The sequence below is a fragment of the Pseudophryne corroboree genome, chromosome 5 (assembly GCF_028390025.1).
Source record: "Pseudophryne corroboree isolate aPseCor3 chromosome 5, aPseCor3.hap2, whole genome shotgun sequence".
Classification (NCBI taxonomy): Eukaryota; Metazoa; Chordata; class Amphibia; order Anura; family Myobatrachidae; genus Pseudophryne; species Pseudophryne corroboree.
The window spans coordinates 800331648-800353799 of record NC_086448.1 but is presented as its reverse complement, the minus strand read 5'-3'; the positions used below and the strand labels follow the sequence as shown (position 1 = coordinate 800353799).

General features: G+C 46.9%; 1 protein-coding gene across 1 annotated transcript in view; it reads left to right on the top strand.

Annotated features, from left to right (window-relative positions):
* Positions 1-22152, top strand: part of COL14A1 (collagen type XIV alpha 1 chain) — a 258070-nt gene that overhangs the window by 84985 nt on the left and 150933 nt on the right. The window contains exons 9-15 of the mRNA XM_063924450.1: positions 4666-4827; positions 5985-6136; positions 12666-12795; positions 14796-14941; positions 15277-15406; positions 16316-16455; positions 17135-17261. Of these exons, the coding sequence (XP_063780520.1) occupies positions 4666-4827; positions 5985-6136; positions 12666-12795; positions 14796-14941; positions 15277-15406; positions 16316-16455; positions 17135-17261 (987 nt within the window). The remainder of the gene's footprint in view (positions 1-4665; positions 4828-5984; positions 6137-12665; positions 12796-14795; positions 14942-15276; positions 15407-16315; positions 16456-17134; positions 17262-22152) is intronic.

The following is a 22152-nucleotide window of genomic DNA, read 5'->3' as shown; positions in this document are numbered from 1 at the left end:
AGGCGACTTTTGGGGTCGGTCTTTCAGACCTGGTGGCCACGGTAACAGCTGGGAAATCCACGTTTGTACCCCAGGTCGCCTCTCAAAATAAGACGCCGTATTATCAGGCGCAGTCCTTTGTTGGCAAGCAAAAGGTTCCTCTTTTCTGCTCGTGACAGAGGGAGAGGAAAAAGGCTGCAGAGATCAGCCAGTTCCCAGGAACAGAAACCCTTTCCCGCCTCTGCCAAGCCCTCAGTAGGACGCTAGGGCTTTACAAGCTCAGGCACGGTGGGGGCCCGTTCTCAATGAATTTCAGTGCGCAGTGGGCTCACTCGCAAGTAGACCCCTGGATCCTTCAGGTAATATCTCAGGGGTACAAATTGGAATTCGAGACGTCTCCCCCTCGCCGTTTTCAAAAAGTCGGCTTTACCGACGTCTCCCTCTGACAGGGAGGCAGTTTTGGAAGCCATTCACAAGCTGTATTCCCAGCAGGTGATAATCAAGGTACCCCTCCTGCAACAGGGAACGGGGTATTATTCCACACTATTGTGGTACCGAAGCCAGACGGCTCGGTGAGACCGATTCTAAATCTAAAATCTAAAATCTTTGAACACTTACATACAGAGGTTCAAATTCAAGATTGAGTCACTCAGAGCAGTGATTGCGAACCTGGAAGAAGGGGACTACATGATGTCTCGGGACATCAAGGATGCTTACCTTCATGTCAAAATTTACCCTTCTCACCAAGGGTACCTCAGGTTATAGTACAGAACTGTCACTATCAGTTCAGACGCTGCCGTAGGGATGGTCCACGGCACCCCGGGTCTTTACCAAGGTAATGGCCGAAATAATTATATTCTTTCGAAGGAAGGGAATTTTAGTTATCCCTTACTTGGACGATTCCCTGATAAGGATAAGATCCAGGGAACAGTTGGAGGTCGGTGTAGCACTATCTCAGGTAGTGTTGCGGCAGCACGATTGGATTCTCAATATTCCAAAATCGCAGCTGGTTCCGACGACTTGTCTTCTGTTCCTAGGGATGATCCTGGACACAGTCCAGAAAAAAGGTGTTTCTCCCGGAAGAGAAAGCCAGGGAGTTATCCGAGCTAGTCAGGAACCTCCTAAAACCGAGCCAAGTCTCAGTGCATCAATGCACAAGGGTTCTGGGTAAAAATGGTGGCTTCCTACGAAGCAGTCCCATTCGGTAGATTCCACGCAAGAACTTTCCAGTGGGACCTACTGGACAAATGGTCCGGGTCGCATCTTCGGATGCATCAGCGGATAACCCTGTCACCAAGGACAAGGGTATCCATCCTGTGGTGGTTGCAGAGTGCTCATCTTCTAGAGGGCCGCAGATTCGGCATTCAGGACTGGATCCTGGTGACCACGGATGCCAGCCTGCGAGGCTGGGAAGCAGTCACACAGGGAAGGAATATCCAGGGCTTATGGTCAAGCCTGGAGACATCACTTCACATAAATATCCTGAAGCTAAGGGTCATTTACAATGCTCTAAGCTTAGCAAGACCTCTGCTTCAAGGTCAGCCGGTGTTGATCCAGTCGGACAACATCACGGCAGTCACCCACGTAAACAGACAGGGTGGCACAAGAAGCAGGAGGGCAATGGCAGAAGCTGCAAGGATTCTTCGCTGGGCGGAAAATCATGTGATAGCACTGTCAGCAGTATTCATTCCGGGAGTGGACAACTGGGAAGCAGATTTCCTCAGCACGACCTCCACCCGGGAGAGTGGGGACTTCACACGGAAGTCTTCCACATGATTGTGAACCATTGGGAAAAACCAAAGGTGGACATGATGGCGTCCCGCCTCAACAAAAAACTGGACAGGTATTGCGCCAGGTCAAGGGACCCTCAGGCAATAGCTGTGGACGCTCTGGTAACACCGTGGGTGTACCAGTCAGTGTATGTGTTCCCTCCTCTTCCTCTCATACCCAAGGTACTGAGAATTATAAGACGGAGAGGAGTAAGAACTATACTCGTGGCTCCGGATTGGCCAAGGAGGACTTGGTACCCGCAACTTCAAGAGATGCTCACAGAGGACCCAGGGCCTCTGCCGCTAAGAAGGGACTTGCTTCAGCAAGGACCCTGTCTGTTCCGAGACTTACCGCGGCTGCGTTTGACAGCATGGCGGTTGAACGCCGGATCCTAAGGGAAAAAGGCATTCCGGAAGAGGTCATACCTACCCTGGTCAAAGCCAGGAAGGAGGTGACCGCACAACATTATCACCGCATTTGGCAAAAATATGTTGCGTGGTGTGAGGCCAGGAAGGCCCCCACGGAGGAATTTCAACTCGGTCGATTCCTGCATTTCCTGCAAACAGGAGTGTTTATGGGCCTCAAATTGGGGTCCATTAAGGTTCAAATTTCGGCCCTGTCGATTTTCTTCCAGAAAGAATTGGCTTCAGTGCCTGAAGTCCAGACATTCGTCAAGGGAGTACTGCATATACAACCCCCTTTTGTGCCTCCAGTGGCACCGTGGGATCTCAACGTAGTTCTGGGATTCCTCAAATCACATTGGTTTGAACCGCTCAAATCTGTGGATTTAAAATATCTCACATGGAAAGTGACCATGCTGTTGGCCCTGGCCTCGGCCAGGCGAGTGTCAGAATTGGCGGCTTTGTCTCACAAAAGCCCATATCTGATTTTCCATTCGGACAGGGCAGAACTGCGGACTCGTCCCCAGTTTCTCCCTAAGGTGGTGTCAGCGTTTCACCTGAACCAACCTATTGTGGTGCCTGCGGCTACTAGGGACTTGGAGGACTCCAAGTTGCTAGACGTTGTCAGGGCCCTGAAAATATATGTTTCCAGGACGGCTGGAGTCAGGAAAACTGACTCGCTGTTTATCCTGTATGCACCCAACAAGCTGGGTGCTCCTGCTTCTAAGCAGACTATTGCTCGTTGGATTTGTACTACAATTCAGCTTGCACATTCTGTGGCAGGCCTGCCACAGCCAAAAATCTGTAAATGCCCATTCCACAAGGAAGGTGGGCTCATCTTGGGCGGCTGCCCGAGGGGTCTCGGCTTTACAACTTTGCCGAGCTGCTACTTGGTCAGGGGCAAACACGTTTGCAAAATTCTACAAATTTGATACCCTGGCTGAGGAGGACCTGGAGTTCTCTCATTTGGTGCTGCAGAGTCATCCGCACTCTCCCGCCCGTTTGGGAGCTTTGGTATAATCCCCATGGTCCTTACGGAGTCCCCAGCATCCACTTAGGACGTCAGAGAAAATAAGAATTTACTTACCGATAATTCTATTTCTCGTAGTCCGTAGTGGATGCTGGGCGCCCATCCCAAGTGCGGATTGTCTGCAATACTGGTACATAGTTATTGTTACCAAAAAAATCGGGTTATTGCTGTAGTGAGCCATCTTTTCTAGAGGCTCCTCTGTTATCATGCTGTTAACTGGGTTCAGATCACAAGTTGTACAGTGTGATTGGTGTGGCTGGTATGAGTCTTACCCGGGATTCAAAATCCTTCCTTATTGTGTACGCTCGTCCGGGCACAGTATCCTAACTGAGGCTTGGAGGAGGGTCATAGGGGGAGGAGCCAGTGCACACCAGATAGTCCTAAAGCTTTCTTTTAGATGTGCCCAGACTCCTGCGGAGCCGCTATTCCCCATGGTCCTTACGGAGTCCCCAGCATCCACTACGGACTACAAGAAATAGAATTATCGGTAAGTAAATTCTTATTTTTTGTGATGTCACATGCCTACTTTTTGCAAACAGATTTATATTTACCCGTAAGTACATGGATTTGTGGGTGACATAATGACTGCAGCAGGGGCACCTAAAATTTAGCATTTTTGCAGTGAGAGAAGTTGTTATAATTGGGAATTCCTTGGTAAGTGTATATTAAGTGCAGGGCCAAATTAAGGTTTATGGGAGCCCCAGGGCAACACATTTGTAAGGGCCCCTACCAATAGAAGTGACAATATGATATGTGGACAATATTATTTAAAAGTAAAATGGGTAATTACTGCAATTTGTATTACACAAACTGTAGTGCCCCCAGTTCACATTATGCCACACAGAACCCCCAGTACACATGCCACAGTGCCCCCAACACTGGTGATATAACTATGTGTGGGAGCCCCAGTCAAATGACCAGAATCTGTGCCCCAGCTCCTCACGGGGTAAAGCCGTGATTTGCGGGTGTCATTATGGCCCCGCCCACTCCCATTCACCCCCACCCCCTTTGTTGTAAACCTGTGCATGTCTATGGTTGAGACCACAGTAACGCAATTTGCTGCTAATCACTTCATCAAGCCTTCGGACCACTGGAGAAGTGGGTGGGATATTGGGGCTATTCTTATCTCCCGGGAGTACAGGAGAACTTCCAGAAATTTGGGACATTCCAGGTAGAGTAGGCACGTGTGACGTTACGGTGCCACTGCTATGGTTTCTGCCATGCATATATTCTGAGGCACCTGCAAACTCTAACGTAGCCACATCCTATATTTACAGCGATAGCTCTACAGACCAGGAAGTGGGCGTGCACCAGTGAATACGCTAGACACTCGATTATGCACACTTGCGCAAGCCCACGCAGGAAGGCCTCGCAACTCGATGTACTCCTATGTACTTCTATATTCTGTCAAAATTGTAACACTAATATCTTCTATATTCTGTCAAAATTGTAACACTAATATCTTGTTTATTAATATAATTTAAGGTGTGAAAAACGCTGACCTTAATGAGCTGAAGGAGATTGCCTCGGAGCCCGACAGCGACCATGTTTACAATGTTGCAGACTTCAACATCATGAACTCCATCGTGGAGTCCCTTACGAAAACTGTGTGCGAGAGAGTGGAGGACATTGACATAACTATCAAAGGTGAGGGTAACGCGCCATCTCCCCAGGGATGGCAAGCAGAGGCTGGCTGTGGATAACGTGGGGCTCAGAGGTTCCGTGAGCTGGGAGATGAGAGAGCGCGCGCGTGTGTGTGTGTGTGTGTGTGTGTTTGTGTGTGTGTTTGTGTGTGTGTGTGTGTGTGTGAAAAACTGAATAATTACTGTGTCTCATTTATTATTACCCAAAACGCCACCGCTATCAGTATACTACTTCCCGTGGGCCTCTTCAGGCTCAGTTTAACTTAAAGTAAGGGAAGAGTCGGCCACACAAGGTGATGTCATCAGCAGCTGCTGTGGTTGATTATTGGTAAGGACAGAAAAATATCATCTTTCCAGGCAGAAAATCACTGTTGCGTCTGTCCGCTCATCCGTCACGTCCACCTTTGTAAACTCTGTTTTATTACCTTTCTTCTTTTTTATCTGTTTATGTTGATAAGAACGTTGAGTAGATTTATCATGTAAGAAGTATTTATAATAGTCCACTTGCCTGTAAAGTTAAATCAAGGTAGCGTGTCTGGTAACCATTACAGTAACAGGAACTGACACAAGTGCCAGATAAGGGTAAGAAGACATTAATGATATGAAATGCAGCCTTTATTGTGCAGTATACTGTGTATGCAGCATTCTCATGGTACTAGTACAAGGCTATCGTATCGTTCTGAAATGCGGCCAGCTGGCGTAAAGGTTCTTTCTTCTGTAACTGTGGAATTAAAAACTAGGACTCCCATCTGAGCAGTAGGTAGTCCAGTTCCGGGGCTGCCTTTAGAAATGCCAGGACCCAGGACGAGGAGAGGGCATGGCCGCAATGTGTTGGCACCCTGGGGGCTTTTGCATGCAGCTGTTCTTTCCAGGGCTCCTGCGTTCCTCTCCCAGCCCTATCCGAAAAGTCGGAATAAGGGGTGAGCAAGAGGACCAATCAGAAGCAAGGAAAATATTTTACAGGTGTGGTACACTACAGTTTTAAATAATGAATGAGCGAATGATTGATTGAATGACAAAATGATTTATCGATCAATCAATCAAATGCATGCATGAATGAATTAATGAATGTACATGAGTTTTGTTGTATAACAAATGTATATGAATGATGCGGATAGGAAGAGACACAATAGAATGAACCACCTCATGCTGCACTTTCAGGGGACATAGTTGAGGAGGTTGGATCTCCGTCTGAATTAGTCACATCGGAGGTAACAGCCAGAGGGTTCCGCGTCAGCTGGACACACGCCCCAGGAAAGGTTGAGAAATACCGCGTGGTATATTATCCAACCAAAGGAGGGCAGCCAGAAGAGGTAAGCACTGCTGTCCTTCCATTCTTCTTACACCGCCGTGTTCCTGCTATCCATATAGAGGACACTAAGGGGGACATGTACTAAGCAGTGATAAAAGTGGAGTAGTGAGCCAGTGGAGAAGCTGCCAATGGCAACCAATCAGTTGCTCTGTATACTTTCATAGTATGCAAATTATAAATGTAACATCAATGCTGATTGATTGCCATGGTCAACTTCTCCACTGGCTCACTTCTCCACTTTTATCATCTCCCCCTAATAGGCTTATAAATTACCGATACCGCAAGTCATTTACTGACCTGATCATTACTATGTTATTAGCTGTGTGTAATTGTCTCTGGATTAATGATATCTAATATCTATGGTTGCTATGGATGGGCAAACCCTTGTTGCAATATGTGATAAATGATGTATTTCTTGTATGGGACGGCAAGTAGTACATCACATTTTCTAGGTAAGATTCCAGTTTTCTCTAACGTCCTAAGTGGATGCTGGGACTCCGTAAGGACCATGGGGAATAGCGGCTCCGCAGGAGACTGGGCACAAAAGTAAAAGCTTGAACTAGCTGGTGTGCACTGGCTCCTCCCCCTATGACCCTCCTCCAAGCCTCAGTTAGATTCTTGTGCCCGAACGAGAAGGGTGCATGCTAGGTGGCTCTCCTGAGCTGCTTAGAGTAAAAGTTTATTTTAGGTTTTTTATTTTCAGTGAGTCCTGCTGGCAACAGGCTCACTGCATCGTGGGACTAAGGGGAGAAGAAGCGAACTCACCTGCGTGCAGAGTGGATTGGGCTTCTTAGGCTACTGGACATTAGCTCCAGAGGGACGATCACAGGTTCAGCCTGGATGGGTCCCGGAGCCGCGCCGCCGGCCCCCTTACAGAGCCAGAAGTACGAAGAGGTCCGGTGAAATCGGCGGCAGAAGACGTTCCTGTCTTCAACTAAGGTAGCGCACAGCACTGCAGCTGTGCGCCATTGCTCTCAGCACACTTCACACTCCGGTCACTGAGGGTGCAGGGCGCTGGGGGGGAGCGCCCTGAGACGCAATAAAAACTGAAATACCTTAGGATGGCAAAAGAAATACATCACATATAGCTCCTGGGCTATATGGATGTATTTAACCCCTGCCAGTTTTCCAGAAAAAAGCGGGAGATAAGGCCGTCGTGAAGGGGCGGAGCCTATCTCCTCAGCACACAAGCGCCATTTTCCCTCACAGTTCCGCTGGAAGGACGGCTCCCTGACTCTCCCCTGCAGTCCCTACAGAATCAGGGTAAAAACGAGAGAGGGGGGGCACTATTGGCAGCTAAATTATAAACAGCAGCTATAAAAGGGAGTAACACTTATATAAGGTTATCCCTATATATATATATATATATAGCGCTCTGGTGTGTGCTGGCAAACTCTCCCTCTGTCTCCCCAAAGGGCTAGTGGGGTCCTGTCCTCTATCAGAGCATTCCCTGTGTGTGTGCTGGGTGTCGGTACGATTGTGTCGACATGTATGAGGAGGAAAATGATGTGGAAGCAGAGCAATTGCCTGTGTTAGTGATGTCACCCCCTAGGGAGTCGACACCTGACTGGATGGTTGTATTTAAAGAACTACGTGACAATGTCAGCACTTTACAAAAAACTGTTGACGACATGAGACAGCCGACAAATCAATTAGTGCCTGTCCAGGCGTCTCAGACACCGTCAGGGGCGATAAAACGCCCGTTACCTCAGTGGGTCGACACAGACCCAGACACAGATACTGAGTCCAGTGTCGACGGTGAGGAGACAAACGTAATGTCCAGTAGGGCCACACGTTACATGATCACGGCAATGAAGGAGGCATTGAACATTTCTGACACTACAAGTACCACAAAGAAGGGTATTATGTGGGGAGTAAAAAAACTACCAGTAGCTTTTCCTGAGTCAGATGAATTAAATGAGGTGTGTGATAAAGCGTGGGTTTCCCCCGATAAAAAAGTGCTAATTTCTAATAAATTATTGGCACTATACCCTTTCCCGCCAGAGGTTAGGGCGCGTTGGGAAACACCCCCTAGAGTAGATAAAGCGCTCACACGTTTATCTAAACAAGTAGCGTTACCGTCTCCTGATACGGCCGCCCTCAAAGAACCAGCGGATAGAAGGCTGGAAAATATCCTGAAGGGTATATACACACATACTGGTGTTATACTGCGACCAGCAATCGCCTCAGCCTGGATGTGCAGTGCTGGAGTGGCGTGGTCGGATTCCCTGACTGAAAATATTGATACCCTGGATAGGGACAGTATATTACTAACTATAGAGCATTTGAAGGATGCATTACTATATATGCGTGATGCACAGAGGGATATTTGCACCCTGGCATCAAGAGTGAGTGCTATGTCCATTTCTGCCAGAAGAGCGTTATGGACGCGACAGTGGTCAGGGGATGCGGATTCCAAACGACATATGGAAGTATTGCCGTATAAAGGGGAGGAGTTATTTGGGGCCGGTCTATCGGACCTGGTGGCCACGGCAACGGCCGGAAAGTCCACCTTTTTACCCCAGGTCACCTCTCAGCAGAAAAAGACACCGTCTTTTCAAACTCAGTCCTTTCGTTCCCATAAGTACAAGCGGGCAAAAGGCCACTCATTTCTGCCCCGGGGCAGAGGAAGAGGAAAAAGACTGCACCAGGCAGCCTCTTCCCAGGAGCAGAAGCCCTCCTCTGCTTCTGCCAAGTCTTCAGCATGACGCTGGGGCTTTACAAGCGGACTCGGACACGGTGGGGGCCCGTCTCAAAAATTTCAACGCGCAGTGGGCTCACTCGCAAGTGGACCCCTGGATTCTGCAGGTAGTATCACAGGGGTACAAACTGGAATTCGAGACGTCTCCCCTCGCCGGTTCCTGAAGTCTGCTCTACCAAAGTCTCCCTCCGACAGGGAGGCAGTTTTGGAAGCCATTCACAAGCTGTATTCCCAGCAGGTGATAATCAAGGTACCTCTCCTACAACAGGGAAAGGGGTATTATTCCACGCTGTTTGTGGTACCGAAGCCGGACGGCTCGGTGAGACCAATTTTAAATCTAAAATCCTTGAACACTTACATAAAGAGGTTCAAATTCAAGATGGAGTCACTCAGAGCAGTGATAGCAAACCTGGAAGAAGGGGACTATATGGTGTCTCTGGACATCAAAGATGCTTATCTCCACGTCCCAATCTACCCTTCTCACCAAGGGTACCTCAGGTTTGTAGTACAAAACTGTCATTATCAGTTTCAGACGCTGCCGTTTGGGTTGTCCACGGCACCTCGGGTCTTTACCAAGGTAATGGCCGAAATGATGATTCTTCTTCGAAGAAAAGGCGTTTTAATTATCCCTTACTTGGACGATCTCCTGATAAGGGCAAGGTCCAGGGAACAGTTAGAAGTCGGTGTAGCACTATCTCAGTTAGTGTTACGTCAGCACGGGTGGATTCTAAATATTCCAAAATCGCAGCTGATTCCAACAACACGTCTCCTGTTCCTAGGAATGATTCTGGACATAGTCCAGAAAAAGGTGTTTCTCCCAGAGGAGAAGGCCAGGGAGTTATCCGAGCTAGTCAGGAATCTCCTAAAACCAGGCCAGGTGTCAGTGCATCAGTGCACGAGGGTCCTGGGAAAAATGGTGGCTTCTTACGAAGCGATTCCATTCGGAAGATTCCATGCAAGAACGTTTCAGTGGGATCTTCTGGACAAATGGTCCGGATCGCATCTTCAGATGCATCAGCGGATAACCCTGTCGCCAAGGACAAGGGTGTCTCTTCTGTGGTGGCTGCAGAGTGCTCATCTACTAGAGGGCCGCAGATTCGGCATTCAGGATTGGATCCTGGTGACCACGGATGCCAGCCTGAGAGGCTGGGGAGCAGTCACACAGGGACGAAATTTCCAGGGCTTGTGGTCAAGCATGGAAACATCTCTTCATATAAACATTCTGGAACTAAGGGCCATTTACAATGCCCTAAGTCAAGCAAAACCCCTGCTTCAGGGTCAGGCGGTATTGATCCAATCGGACAACATCACGTCAGTCGCCCACGTAAACAGACAGGGCGGCACGAGAAGCAGGAGGGCGATGGCAGAAGCTGCAAGGATTCTTCGCTGGGCGGAGAATCATGTGATAGCACTGTCAGCAGTGTTCATTCCGGGAGTGGACAACTGGGAAGCGGACTTCCTCAGCAGACACGACCTTCACCCGGGGGAGTGGGGACTTCATCCAGAAGTCTTCCAAGAGATGGTAAACCGTTGGGAAAAACCAAAGGTGGACATGATGGCGTCCCGTCTCAACAAAAAACTAGACAGATATTGCGCCAGGTCAAGGGACCCTCAGGCAATAGCGGTGGATGCTCTGGTAACACCATGGGTGTACCAGTCAGTGTATGTGTTCCCTCCTCTGCCTCTCATACCAAATGTACTGAGAATTATAAAAAGGAGAGGAGTAAGAACTATACTCGTGGTTCCGGATTGGCCAAGAAGGACTTGGTACCCGGAACTTCAAGAGATGCTCACGGAGGAACCGTGGCCTCTACCTCTAAGAAAGGACCTGCTCCAGCAGGGGCCTTGTCTGTTCCAAGACTTACCGCGGCTGCGTTTGACGGCATGGCGGTTGAACGCCGGATCCTGAAGGAAAAAGGCATTCCAGAAGAAGTCATCCCTACCCTGATAAAGGCCAGGAAGGATGTAACCGCAAAACATTATCACCGCATTTGGCGAAAATATGTTGCGTGGTGTGAGGCCAAAGAGGCCCCTACAGAGGAATTTCAACTGGGTCGCTTCCTACATTTCCTGCAAACAGGACTGTCTATGGGCCTAAAATTAGGGTCCATTAAGGTTCAAATTTCGGCCCTGTCGATTTTCTTCCAAAAAGAACTGGCTTCAGTGCCTGAAGTCCAGACGTTTGTCAAAGGGGTACTGCATATACAGCCTCTTTTTGTGCCCCCGGTGGCACCTTGGGATCTCAATGTGGTTTTGGGGTTCCTAAAATCACATTGGTTTGAACCACTCACCACTGTGGAATTAAAATATCTCACATGGAAGGTGGTAATGCTGTTAGCCCTGGCTTCAGCCAGGCGTGTCTCAGAATTGGCGGCTTTATCTTATAAAAGCCCTTACCTGATTTTTCACACGGATAGGGCAGAATTGAGGACACGTCCTCAATTTCTCCCAAAGGTGGTTTCAGCGTTTCACGTGAACCAGCCTATTGTGGTGCCTGCGGCTACTAGGGACTTGGAGGACTCCAAGTTACTGGACGTAGTCAGGGCCCTGAAAATATATATTTCCAGGACGGCTGGAGTCAGGAAATCTGACTCGCTGTTTATCCTGTATGCACCCAACAAGCTGGGTGCTCCTGCTTCTAAGCAGACGATTGCTCGTTGGATTTGTAGTACAATTCAGCTTGCACATTCTGTGGCAGGCCTGCCACAGCCAAAATCTGTAAAAGCTCATTCCACAAGGAAGGTGGGCTCATCTTGGGCGGCTGCCCGAGGGGTCTCGGCTTTACAACTTTGCCGAGCAGCTACTTGGTCAGGGGCAAACACGTTTGCTAAATTCTACAAATTTGATACCCTGGCTGAGGAGGACCTGGAGTTCTCTCATTCGGTGCTGCAGAGTCATCCGCACTCTCCCGCCCGTTTGGGAGCTTTGGTATAATCCCCATGGTCCTTACGGAGTCCCAGCATCCACTTAGGACGTTAGAGAAAATAAGAATTTACTTACCGATAATTCTATTTCTCATAGTCCGTAGTGGATGCTGGGCGCCCATCCCAATTGCGGATTGTCTGCAATACTTGTATATAGTTATTGTTACAAAATTCGGGTTATTATTATTGTGAGCCATCTTTTCAGAGGCTCCTTCGTTTATCATACTGTTAACTGGGTTCAGATCACAGGTTGTACGGTGTGATTGGTGTGGCTGGTATGAGTCTTACCCGGGATTCAAGATCCTTCCTTATTATGTACGCTCGTCCGGGCACAGTATCCTAACTGAGGCTTGGAGGAGGGTCATAGGGGGAGGAGCCAGTGCACACCAGCTAGTTCAAGCTTTTACTTTTGTGCCCAGTCTCCTGCGGAGCCGCTATTCCCCATGGTCCTTACGGAGTCCCAGCATCCACTACGGACTATGAGAAATAGAATTATCGGTAAGTAAATTCTTATTTTCTGCACATTACGGGACTGGTTCTGACTTGGGAGTAAAGCGAAAAAAAAACATTGCACATGGGCAAAACCATGCTGCGCCGCAGGGAGGCAGATGTAACATGTGCAGAGATTGGATTTGGGAGGGGCGTGTCCTAGCTAGCTCAGATAATAAAGCTGTCCAGCATCTGTGGGCTACATGCACATGCAGCTGGTATTTACCCTGCATACAAACACAAAAATGTATTTGTACCACTAGTATGCAACTTGGTTTGTAATTACTAAAAAATAATATTAATATAAAAGAATTATGTACAGTACATGTTTAAGTAAATACAGTAGAGTGGAAAAGGGAAGCAGCACCTAAACAGAATGTTTCCCCTGCTGAGCTCAGTACTGGTTGTCTCTGTAGGTGATAGTGGATGGAAGTGTCTCCACCACGGTGCTGAAGAACTTGATGTCGCTGACGGAATACCAGATAGCGGTGTTCGCTGTGTATACTAGAAGTACAACGGACGGCTTGCGTGGCGCTGAAACTACCTGTGAGTAAAGGCAAATCTCATCCTTTAAATGGAGTAGTAACTAATAGCGCCGTTGTCGAAAACGAAGGCTGGGTGCACACTACAGCGACGGGCAATCGTTGCGATGGTCAGGACGAATTCCCTTCGGCCCAGACCAGCGAAGATTGGTTGTACACATATATTCATATATATTAATTTACACTGCACGGGGTCGATAGCGATATCTTCCGTTGGCCCTGCAGCAGGGCTGACCGGAAGATGTCGCTTATCACCATGGGAGCACGCAAACCGGCCTACACACTACACAATGTAGACGATTTGTCGTTATGAAATGGCAAATTGTTCCAGCATCGCTGTATTGTGTACCCAACACATCCGCCGTTTGCTAACACTTGCGAGATCACATGGCACTCTGAATTAGTCCATTCAGAGTGCCAAGTGATCTCACAAGTGTTAGCAAATGGCGCATGTATTGCAGGCTACAAGTGCAACTAAGATCATTTACCAGCGATTCTGATTCTGCCACAGATCGCCTCTCATTTGTAGCTGAAGTGGCATTACTAGGTGGCATTGGGGGGGTTCCCGCATAGAGGAAGCGTCACGTGGGCGTGTAGACAGAGCAGTGGGCTAGTCTGAGATGAACACATGGAGAGTTCCATTGGATTTCAGTTGGATCTCCTACACCACAGGTTCTCAAACTCGGTCCTCAGGACCCCACACACAGTGCATGTTTTGCAGGTCTCCTCACAGAATCACAAAATAAATAATTAGCTCCACCTGTGGACCTTTTAAAATGTGTCAGTGAGTAATTAATACACCTGTGCATCTGCTGGGTTACCTGTGTCCTACTCCAGGGGTAGCCAACCCTGGTCCTCAAGAGCTACCAACAGTTAACATTTTCCAGATCTCCTCACAGAATCACAGGTTAAGTAATTAGCTCCATCTGTGGATCTTTATAATGTGTCAGTGACCAATGACTCCACCAGTGCACCTGCTAGGTGAGCTGGAAAACGTAAACTGTTGGTAGCTCTCGAGGACTAGGGTTGGCTACCACTGTCCTACACCAAGGATTGTTGACAGTTTATTTCAGTGGTTCTCAGACTCAGTCCTCAGCTGGTTTTCAGTGGCTCTCAACAGTGGTTCTCTCTCAGTGGTTCCCAAACAGTCCATGTTTTCCAGGTGTACAGGTGCACAGGTGTACTCATTACTCACTGACACATTTTAAAAGATCCACAGGTGGAGCTAATTATTTCACTGCGAGGAGACCTTGAAAACATGAGCTGTTTGGGGTCCTGAGTTTGAGAACTCATGGTTTGGTTCATAGAATGGTGCTACGTAGTCTTACCATACTATCCCTTTAAACTAGGCCACTCATGAATTACACAGGTTCTGTGGCTGATTAAAACCAGCTGAAATTCAGGCTTGATATTCCAGCCAGAGAACCTGTGTAGTTCATGGGTGTCCCGGATTAAAGGGATAGTATGGTAAGCCTAGTGCTACGCTATCTGTACAAATGTGCTGTAAACATTGGCGCTTCTATCATGGGTCCAGGGAGGGCCGACACCGCACACATTGCACCCATATTTTCATACTCACATCTCCAAAGTCCACCGCCGGGCGCTACAGCGGCAGCTGTCACGGCAGAGAAACACCTACAAAATGACCGCCGCGCTTGCGCAGTATAACTTTTGTCTCCGAAACATGGAGGCACCATGTTTTGGGAGACCTGTGCATGCGCAGTAGACTCCGGTATATTGCCGGAGCCTACGGCACCACAGAGAGGAGGGGGCCCACCCGGACTGCGCATACGGGCCCCCTCTTCTCTTAAGACGCCCCTGGCTGTAACCAATAGCAACAAGATTATATAATTTTTATTGTCCTGCAGTTTAAATAATGAAAGTGAAAGCCTGATTGGACACTCATTGCATCCATAGCATAATTTTTATTAATAAAGCCATAATATATTTCTATATGTTATTCCTAACATCCACACATTTTTATTCTGCATCGTTCCCTGTCAGTGGCGTTACCGATGGCGACTGATCTAGAGCTTTATGATGTCACCCACCGCAGTATGAGAGCCAAATGGATAGGAGTGGCAGGTGCAACTGGTTATATGATCCTCTATGCTCCTCTCACCGAGGGGTTGTCGGCAGATGAGAAAGAGGTAAGTTGCAACCACCACACATTGAAGTACTAAAGCAACCTATTTAACGTATCTGGTCTCCAAAAAAATGGCCCCCTGACTGGCTTTTTCACCATAGTTTATTGATTATTATGTGATCTTGTCACCTACTCACAGTGGAAGCTGATGTGAATCGTTATCCCACCTATTAATTTACTGAGACTGAGGTGCATCATTGATGCACTGAGGCAAAAAGCGATATTAATAGATCCAATAGAATTCTCAGAGCTGGGCCACAAAATGGCTGCTTTTCCACTGTCTGTGCGTGATTGGTCCACACGGGCAGTCGGCAACATTGACGCACTTGTGTATTTCAGACGAAGGTTCCTGGGTCGTTGACAGATGTAGAGCTGGATGAGCTGACTCCCAGTACAGAATACACAGTTACGGTCTATGCCATGTTCGGGGAAGAGGCCAGTGATCCCCTCACAGGACAAGAAACAACATGTAAGGGGGAAAAAAGGGTGATGGAAATACAGCCATCGAGAAGGATTCAGAATGCACACAACAGACAGGATAATACATAGTTACATAGTAACATACCCCATGATATAACATGAAGGTCATACATCCTTAATTACCCCATGATATAACATGAAGGTCATATATCTTTAATTATCCCATGATATAACACAGAGGTCATATAGCTTTAATTATCCCATGATATAACACGAAGGTCATACATCCTTAATTACCCCGTGATAGTAAATGAAGGTCATACATCCTTAATTACCCCATAATGTAACACGAAGGTCACACATCCTTAATTACCCCATGATATAACACGGAGGTCATACATCCTTAATTACCCCGTGATAGTAAACGAAGGTCATACATCCTTAATTACCATGTGATAGGAAACGAAGGTCATACATCCTTAATTACCCCATGATATAACACGAAGGTCATACATCCTTAATTACCACGTGATAGCAAACGAAGGTCATACAACCTTAATTACCCCATGATATAACACAAAGGTCATACATCTTTAATTACCCCATGATATAACACGACGTTCATACATCCTCAATTACCCCATGATAGAAAACAAAGGTCATACATCCTTAATTACCCCATGATATAAAACCAAGGTCTTACATCCTTAATTACCCCATGATAATAAACGAAGGTCATACATCCATCTTATGTTAGCTCTTCATAAGCTTTGTCCCTCAGACCTTGGTGGGTTGTAAATATCAACAGAAAACAATGCAGGTCTTCAGCAACTGTTAGCCTCAGATGCTGGGCATAGTAGTTCCACGGAGGCTGGCGACCTCCCGATTGCTGGACAAGGTCATTACTATAGAATATGATGCCTTTTGCCTGCTGATGTTGTCTCTCATTGTTGCACAGTGCCGCTAACCCCACCTAGAGATCTCAGCTTTTCAAACATCGGCCACAGCACGGCCACCGTCACATGGGACCACTCACACAAAAACGTCAATGGCTACCGGATCATGTACGTGAAAACCGGAGGGTCTGACATCAATGACGTAAGTGAATAAAATCTGGCATGTAGTAATGTATCCTGCGCGTATCTTTCCTGTACCGCTGTAATGACGTACGATGTGGTCATTCTTATGTCCTCTATGGTCTGTTCTGTTGAGGTATTTCTCACACAAGGATACACTAGCTCTTATCTAATACAGTAGGCCACTCCACATGCCCACTTTCCCTGGCTAGCATGCAGCCATAGAACAGGAAGGGGACATTTTAGGGGGTACATTCTGTGGGGTTTTCTTATACATATTATATGTCTCTGATCTTTGCTGAGTGTTTATCTAACCATTATCCCACTGATATTCCCCTTTCCCTCTATTTCCTGCTTCTCTGTTACTAGCACTCCTATGAACCTGCTAACCTCTTTGCTGCCAGCGCCGCCTGTAACTTACATCTACACCTTCCGACAACGGGGGGTTAAAATATACCAGGTACTTGCTTTTCAATGCACCCTGTAGAACACGGGTATTCAACACGCTGACCTCCAGCTGCTGTAGATCTGCGCATCCCAGCATGCACTGCACAAGTTTTGCTTTTAGGGCATGCTAAAACTGCAACATGGCATGCTGGGATAGGTAGTTCCACAACAACTGGAGTTCCGCATGTTAAATACCCCTGCTGTAGACTTTCTAGAGGCTGGATAATAACAAGATGAATATGTGCGTTTGGCAGGTGGAAGTGGGTAGAGTTACGACCTACAACTTAAAAAAGTTAGCGTCGCTGACTGAGTACACGGTGGCCATATTCTCTGTGTTTGACGAAGGACAATCGGAGCCTCTCACCGGCACTTTCACTACAAGTAAGTCCTTGTTAATAGCAAATGAGTCATAACTTTTCAATGAGTTCATCCACCTTCAGATGACATTCCTTTACTGGCTTGCAAATATCCTCCTGCAACTTGGCCTTCCTGACCTCCTTCTGTGTTTTTCAGAGAAGTGTTTGTATAATCAGGCAGAGTACTGGTGTACTTCTGCCATTCAAAACCACTGTATAGAGACAGAAGATTTATCTCTTAGCCTATAGCAACAAAAATAAACAACGATGCCTTATTATACAAAAACATGGCTGAAAAGCACAAGAGGTAGCAAGCCAGGCTACAAAGGTTAAAGTTGCAGAAGGGCTGCTGCCATTCCAAAAATATAAGGTCAGTAAAGTGTTAAATCCTTTCAGGAATCCTGCTATATCTGCTCCAGATGAATGTTCAACATTTCAGGAGCATCCGAATGAGTTGAAATAAGTTACCCAAGTGAATGTTTTATATATATATATATATATATATATATATATGACAAAGAATTATTTTAGTCAGCTTCACAAGTTATTTATAACAAGATAAATGGATACAGTATCCACCAACGTTTCAGTACTTTTATAGGTACTGTCCTCAGGGAATATATAATAGCACTATGAAGCTGGGTCTCTTCAGCTTTCATTATGCTGTTATGTAGACAGTACCTACAATGATACTGAAATGTTGGATACTGTGCAGTATGTACAGAATTTGCCCATACTGTACATCCTGTAGCCCCATCTTTTTCTTGGATATTATGCACTATTTCAGAGTGTGAGTGAGCCGAAACCTTGGGCTATTTGTATATATATTTACATATCCATGTATTTAATTTAATCTAAGAAAATCAGGTCTTAAGGGCCCTACACACTTGCGATCCGCCGACGGGTGACCCGGCGGCGGGGGCTGGGGGCGTGATGAGGAGAGTGAAGTTTCTTCACTCCCCCCGTCACCCGGCTCTATAGCAGTGCAGGCAAATATGGACGATATCGTCCATATTGGCCTGCATGCACATAAGCGACGGAGCACCAGCGATGAACGAGCAGGGGGCCGCACATCATTCATCATTGCTGCCTCCACACTGAAAGATATGAACGGTATCTTTCAGTTTTATCGCACAGTGTGTAGGGCGCATAAGCGTGCATCATGTTTATTTTTTTTTTTGCAAATAGTTTTTATTGAAGTTTCGAAATGATCATAAGAGAAGAAAAAACAAAACATAACAAAACAAAAGAAGACAGGAAGTTGCAAAAACATTTCTATATCATCTAGTACCATCAGAGAAACATCCTCTGGTGAAATTCAGTACCACGTAAAACAGAAAGACTCGTGAAGAGGGATATCCCTCATCCCCATATGCGTCTCGTCTCCAAAGAAAGAAATATAAACAAGGCATAAAGGAGTATGGTCAAATACATTTTGTGGATTACAACTTCTTGAAGCAAAAGAGAAGGAGTAGAAGTAGGAGAGGGAAGAAGGGTTGCGGGAGGTAGGGAGAAAAAGACAAGAATTAGGAGTAGTGTTACTCTCAATGTAGAGGAGTAAAAGGAAGGGAAGCGTAGAGAGACAAGGTTTGGGAAAGGGGGGGGGGGGGTTCTCCTCCTATCCTAAGGAGCTTTAGCCGTGATTTATATCATATAACTGCTGTAGGCATGGCGGATGGGTTTCTCTTAAAGAGAGGATTTGTGATGTGTTGTGGTTTTGTATTCCAGCCATGGGCTCCAAGTAGCTATGAAGGAAGTGTTTCTCATTTCCAAAGATAGTATAAGGTCTTCCATTGCCATATAGTGATCTAAGCGGGCCGTCCATTCACTCATAGTGGGGGGCACCGTTGATTTCCAGTGGACTGGAATCACTGCCTTAGAGGCGCTCAAGATATGGCGAAGTAGTGATTTCTTAAGCTGGTGTCTAGGTATACGCGTGTGATTTAATAACCAAAAACCCGGGCATAAGGGTAAGTCTTCCCCAAGGATAATGCTAGCTGTCTCCACCACCTTGCGCCAAAATGGTTGCAAAAGCGAGCATTCCCACCATATGTGTAGTGGGGTACCTAATGCGGTCCCGCATCTCCAGCACGTGTTGGGTACTCCAGGATAAATTTTTGCAAGGACATTTGGGCATCTATACCACCTTGTAAGTACCTTGTAGTGAGTTTCTAAGACTAGCACATTTGTAGTTAATGAGAAGGTATTTTTATAAACACCCTCCCAATCATCTGTGGTCACCAAACCCCCCAAGTCTAGCTCCCAGTCCCTGGCAAATTTTGGTTGGGAAGAAAATCTATGGTTCAAGATCCATTTGTAGAACGTAGAGAGAGTGTGTCTAGGGTATGTGTGGGAGAGGCACATCTGTTCAAATAGAGTCAGTGCTCGTATACCCTTTCCAGAAGAGCAAAAAGTCTGTAAATAATGTTTAATTTGGAGATATCTCCAGATTTCCTTATTGGGTAAATTCCATTTATTTTGCAGTTCGGGAAAAGGTATTATACCAGATGAGTCCAGCAGTTGGTTAGTTCTCAGGATGCCCCTTTCCTGCCACAGATAAAACGACAGGGAGTGACACCCTGGGGGGAACTCTGGATTCCCAAATAACGGTGAGAGTGGGGAGGGGTGTGTTGAAAGATGCGGGAGGGAGCGTAAAAGGCGCCAGCACGAAAAGATGGGGCCGGCTAGTGGGTGCAATACCTGGGGGACCTTAGAAAGCCAGGGGGAGTTCTGGTTAAGAGAGGGGAGAGAGGCCAGTTCAATGTCTACCCATTGTTTCCTGTGGAGTTCTCTACTCCACTCCATGACACTCGTAAGGAGTACTGCATGGTAGTAGGATAGAAAGTGGGGGAGTTGAAGGCCTCCTTGATGTTTTCGTCTAAATAGGATCTCATGCTTAAATCGGGGTTTACGTCCCGCCCAAATGTAGTCTCTGATCTTTCGTTGTAGTAAGAGAAACCATGGTCGAGGGATAGTGACCGGCAGAGTTTGTAGTAGATAAAGAATTCTGGGCAAAATATTCATTTTGATAACCGCTATTCTCCCTATCCATGAGATTTTTTTCCCACCCCATTTGGAGAGGTCAGATTGAAGTTTTGATAGTAATGGGGGGAAATTTAATTGGTAAATCTGTGAAACATCCCTGTGTAGGATTACTCCTAGATATTTTAATTGTGTTGGGTGCCATGCAAAGGGCGAGATAGATTGTAGTACTTGGAGGCTGGTCTGGTCTAGTGTTAAATTCATTGCTGTAGATTTTGACAAATTAATTTTAAAATTGGAGAGAGTGCCAAAACGCTTGAACTCTTTAAGAAGGTTGGGTATAGAGGTCAAAGGATTAGAAATCACTGCAAGAAGGTCATCTGCAAACAGGGCAAGCTTGTACTCCTTCGTCCCCACCTGTAGCCCTGTGATGTCAACATTCTGGCGGATGGCCCTCGCCAGGGTCTCCATACATAGCACAAAAATAAATGGTGACAGAGGACACCCCTGGCGAGTGCCATTGCGTATCTGGAACGGGTCTGATAATTCACCATTGATACGAACGCGAGCAGCGGGGCCGGAGTACAGGGCCCTAATTCTCTGGAGGCCTACCCTGCCCATGCCCATGTGCTCCAACACCCCCAGCAGGAAATCCCAGTCCACTCTGTCAAACGCTTTTTCTGCGTCTGTTGAGAGGAGAATGGAGGGGGATTTACAAGTTGATGCGTAATAAATTAAATCCAGCACCTTCGTGGTGTTGTCCCTGGCCTCGCGGCCCGGAACGAAACCCACCTGGTCCGAGTGTATTAATTTTGGGAGTAAGAGTTTTAATCGATTCGCCATTAATTTGGCGAAAAGCTTCAGGTCCACATTTAGCAGGGAAATGGGTCTATAGCTGGAACATTGTGACGGGTCTTTGCCCTCCTTATGAATCACTGTGATATGTGCTAACATAGACTGGGGGGAGAAGAGGGACTGGTCTGAAACCTGATTAAAGGCTCTAAGCATCAGAGGTAGCAAAACATCCCCAAATGTCTTATAATATGCTAAAGAGAAGCCGTCAGGGCCCGGACTCCTGCCATTCGGGGTGGCTTTGACAGCCCCTTCAAGCTCTGCCAGAGTATAGGGGTTCTCAAGTGACTCAACTTCTTCAAGTGTAAGAGTGGGGAAGTTAATTTCACGTAAAAACTCTGCAATAGAGGCCTTTCGGGAGAGGTCAGATTCTGCCTCCGTGGGGCCTCTTAGATTGTATAACTGGGTGTAATAGTGTCGGAAGGCTGCTGCTATCTCAGTCGTGGTGTGTTGTGTTGTTCCCGTATGCGTTTTTACTTTAGGTATAAACGCTGCCGCGCGCTGGGCCTGGAGAGCCCGCGCCAGCAGCTTCCCAGGCTTGTTCCCCCACAGAAAATAACGACTACGGCATTTCCTAGCTTCTAACTTCAATTTGTGGGACATAAGCGAGTCCAATTCCTTCCGCGCCTTTAGTAGTGATTGTAGGTTGTCATCAGACATGTTAGATTTATGGAGAAGTTCTAAGGCTTGAATTTTTTGTACCAAGGCCTCCCGTGCCGCCGTATGTTGTCTTTTCCTATGGGCGCCCAGTTGAATAAGTTTTCCCCTTATTACACATTTATGGGCCTCCCAAACTACCACTTTGGAGATTCCCTCTGTGTCATTAACTTCGATATAGTTGGCTATAGCCTCTCTGATCTGCTGCTGGCAACCGGGATCCTGGATGACCATCTCGTTTAGTCTCCACGTGTAGGAGTTCGGGCGGGCAGGGGACAGACGTATCCCCAAAGAGACAGGAGCATGGTCTGTCCAGGACATGTTGCCCACCGCAGATGCCTCAGCCAGGTGCAAAAATCTATGCGGGATAAATAAGTAGTCAATCCTAGTGTAAGTATTGTGAGGGTGTGAATAAAAGGTAAAAT